Source organism: Myotis davidii, unplaced genomic scaffold (assembly GCF_000327345.1).
Source record: "Myotis davidii unplaced genomic scaffold, ASM32734v1 scaffold22, whole genome shotgun sequence".
In the NCBI taxonomy this organism is placed as follows: domain Eukaryota; kingdom Metazoa; phylum Chordata; class Mammalia; order Chiroptera; family Vespertilionidae; genus Myotis; species Myotis davidii.
This window is the reverse complement of record NW_006294067.1, coordinates 632,498-636,240: the sequence shown is the minus strand read 5'-3', so window position 1 is coordinate 636,240 and position 3,743 is coordinate 632,498. Positions and strand designations below refer to the sequence as shown.

The 3,743-nt window shown below is 50.3% G+C and overlaps 2 gene segments (V, D, J or C); both read left to right on the top strand.

Moving 5' to 3' along the window:
• LOC102754548 overlaps positions 1-386 on the top strand; it is a 104,771-nt gene extending 104,385 nt beyond the window's left edge. The window contains 1 exon segment of the C gene segment in view: positions 123-386. Coding sequence covers positions 123-143 — 21 coding nt within the window.
• Positions 387-3,109: 2,723 nt separating this feature from the next.
• LOC102758194 overlaps positions 3,110-3,743 on the top strand; it is a 5,958-nt gene continuing 5,324 nt past the window's right edge. The window contains 2 exon segments of the C gene segment in view: positions 3,110-3,235; positions 3,357-3,414. Coding sequence covers positions 3,110-3,235; positions 3,357-3,414 — 184 coding nt within the window.

Below are 3,743 nucleotides of genomic sequence, written 5' to 3'. Positions count from 1 at the left end.
AGAAGCTGGGGCCACCTGAAACCTAGTTATGAGGAGCCCTGTTCATCTAGTCAATGGGCCATCCTGCTTCCTCTAAGTCCCCAACACTCCAGGTAACTCCAAAACCTTCTTCTCCTCTTCAGGTCAAGAGAAAGAATTCCTGACACCAGCTCAGAGGTGCAGCCAGGAACTTCCAGCCTGTTATCTCCCCAATATGGATTCCCTTTTTTCCATTCCTAGCCAGCGCTTCAGAAGAGCTGTCTCAATCTCTCAACTCATCCTGATATCCACCCGCTATATACTTGCATAGCTGAACATTCATGACTAAAATCTCCCTAACCCCAGGGGACCCTGGTGTGCCTACATTGACTGAACCAATAAAAATGGCCTGTTCTGGCTTGATTCTGCCTTGAGTGTCTACATATCTCTTTTTTCCATCTCTAAACTCTCATGGACTCCAGTTAGGATAGAAACAAGAGGTAGTCAAGGAAAGTGCAGCCCCCTCAGGTACCCAGGGACCCAGCCTGTGACTGGCACTGCTCCTTCTGTGGGGAACTTAAGAAATGCGAAAGGTGGTGATGGGACGTGAAGAGGCTTACTCCCAAACAGACTAGAAAAATGGTGATGCTGACCATAGGAATCTGCTGACCTACCTGGACAAAGGTGCTCTGTGGAAGAGCTGACCTACATAGGTGTGTCAATCCACCAACTGGTTATGTCCTCCTGGCTATCAAAGCCTGGTTTTCCATATGTCATTCCTGTCCCTGTCAGCTGTCTCACTGAGCACATTTCTCCTCTCCATTCATCACCAACCAGGTTTCCCAGCTGGGAACAAAATGCACTGACCTGGAGATTTATCCTCAGCAGCTGTGTCTTCACTTTTTTAAGTTACAAATCAGTTTATCTATTTCTCTCTAGTGAACTAACAGTTGTGAAGATGCCCCTTGATCATGCCCAGAAGGATAGAAAATAAAGTTTCTCCAAATCCAAGATCAACCTTATTGCTATTTCTAGAAATCCTACAAAACTTCTTTGTTGTCTCATTGTCACCATGATCATGTAGTCCAAAATTCTTAGGATGGCATGAAAGACCCACAATTGTCCTCCACCTTCTTAGTCCACACTCACCTCACTCCTCTCATCACCAAACCCCCTGAGCAATTTGCTTCCAGGCCATTTTGCACTCCTCTACCTGGAATGACTCAGTACTCTTGACTCCTACTTACTTAAATATTTGGCTCAGTATCTTCCCTGAAGAGGCCTTCTTTGGAGCTCCTTACCCCTTATTCTCTTAAGATTGGGTTGAATGCACCCTATATTTTGCTATCATTGTACGTTGTGCACACCTCCTTCCTGATACCACACTTGATGCAAACTACCTCTTCACTTGTCTGACAACCCCATTTGATGGTCAGCTCCTGATAACAAGGCTGTGTTTTACTACCGCATCCCTGGGATATGGCATAGTACCCTAGTTCAGTGTAGAAACCCAATAAATTATCTTTGAATAAGTGAATGAATAAATGAGTGAGCCCAAAGTGACCCAGTTTGGGAGCAGGTATAACACAAGCCTGCCTGAAATAGCCACATACCCTGCCATCTACAAGGCTACAGAACACAGCCTTCCCTCACCATTGTAACACATGCATACATTCAAATGTGTGTGCACATCTATGTACATATATATATTAACTCATTGAATACATAGATTGCAATGTTTTTCTATGAACTTTCAAGAAAACAAAGATATCCAAGTCACAGTCTCCAAGCCTACCTTTTCCTAAAGGGGATGATTCATGACTAGAAATAGCTGAAATACAGGCAATGCTTTGAAACAGCAATGCAAGCTGTCTACTGAAATGCAGTCAGAGGCGAGTGCTCAACTTTCTGACTGGGAAAAGTCTGAGAAGCTGGAAAACTCTTCAAAGGAAGAATGGAAGTGGTAATGACTGTCAGAGGCATAAACAAAAGTCGAAACAATGGGACTGGGTACTTCAGTGTAGTTGAGTACAAGGTTCAGAGACAGGAGTCATAAAACATAAGGCTGAAAGGAAGATGGACCAGCATGAGGCCTGGCGCATAGTAGATGCTCATTAAATATCTGTGGAATCAATGAAGGCTAAGGAGCTTGGACTTTGTTCAGGAAGCAATGGGGAATTACAGAGGTTTCTGGGGTGCTGTCCTGGTGCCATAAGTAGCCATCACCTGCTCTATAGATCCCACCCCTCGCTCCTCCTACATCGCCTGACTATAAATGTGCAGGTGGGCACGGTGAGTCTCAGAGGGGAGACCTGATGACATAGGAGACCTCCTCAGAGCTGTGTATGTTCTAGGGAGGGGCCTCTCTGCCCCCCATCCCCACTGGCACCATAACCTTTCCCAAGCCCCTCCCCACTCTAAGTGTACTCTGTCTTTCCCCAGCCCCACTCAATCAGACCAACCTCTGCCACCTGTGCTTCCTGCCTCTGCTCAGTGGTTGAGGGAGGGGGGCTAGACGGAAGAAAACATTTTTGTATCATGGTGTAGCATTGTGGCAACTGGGGGGGCCACAATGATTCAAGTAGAGGAGGTGCTTTTACAAAAAGCCCTGCCTCAGAAAATGCGTCCACCCAGCACAGGAGATACGCTCCTGATGGGGAGAGTAGCTGGGAGAGGTCTCTGAGGCTGGTCCCAGAAGGTCTTGCAGGCACCCTGACTCAGTGAACACTTCTACATCTCTCTGCTCCAGACTCAACTTCCCAGAATGCCAAGGGCCAAGGCAACAAAGTGAGATCTCATTCAACTGTCTCTAAAACCTGCCCTTTGACAAAGTAGCACATGCAGCATTCATCAAGAACTCACAGCAGCCCCGTGGGAAAGACCTTGCTCCATCTTTTCCAATGAAGAACTTAGGCCACAGGGACTATAAGCAGCATGAGGCAGGGTCTAGCCCACTCCAGCCCAACCACCACCAATAAACCCTTCAGATTTCACCGCCACTGTATTGTCCTCAAGCCAAGTTGACTTCCTTTGTGAATTGGGGGTGACCTGACAGTGTCCAGATTCCCATGTCCAGCTACATCTGGAGATGGGGGGGGGGTGGTGAGAAGCCAGGATGGAGGAGGGAGGTGCTTAGGCTGCGCCAAGGGGGATGGGGAACTGTGTGTGTGTGGAGGGGGGAGGAATTCTTGGCAGCCCCTTCCCACTGTGCTCCTATGCTGAGCAATACTTCGGGCCAGGGACCCGGCTCACGGTGCTCGGTAAGAAGCTGCTCCAGGTGGGAGGGAGGGTGGACTCTCACTTGGACGACCCCCTGAATACTGGCCCTCAGGGAGTGGGCACTGGAGCCTCCAAGGGGCCCAAGTCCCAGAAGGTGGGGTTTGCGCCTGGGTCCCCAGGGCTGTGCAAACACCGGACAGCTGTACTTTGGGAAAGGTTCCAAGCTGACCGTGCTGGGTAAGGAGGGCAGTTGGGGGTCCAGAGCGCTCCGTGGGGCAGGATGGAGGCGGGGGGGGGGCAGCTACCCAGTTCCACTTGGGCTGTGCTCAGAGGCAGGGCGACACTGGGTCGGGGACTCTGGGTTCTGCGGAGATCTGGCTGAGTCCCGGGCAGTAGCCGAGGGCAGCGCCGGGTTTTTGTCCCGGGCCTCGGTGCTGTGAGCACAGATACTCAGTATTTCGGCCCGGGCACCCGGCTGACCGTGCTAGGTAAGGAGGGACGCCTGGGGGCCAGGAGGGCAGTAGGGAGGGTCGGGGAGACCACGGGGAGCGGCGCCTGTTTGTGCT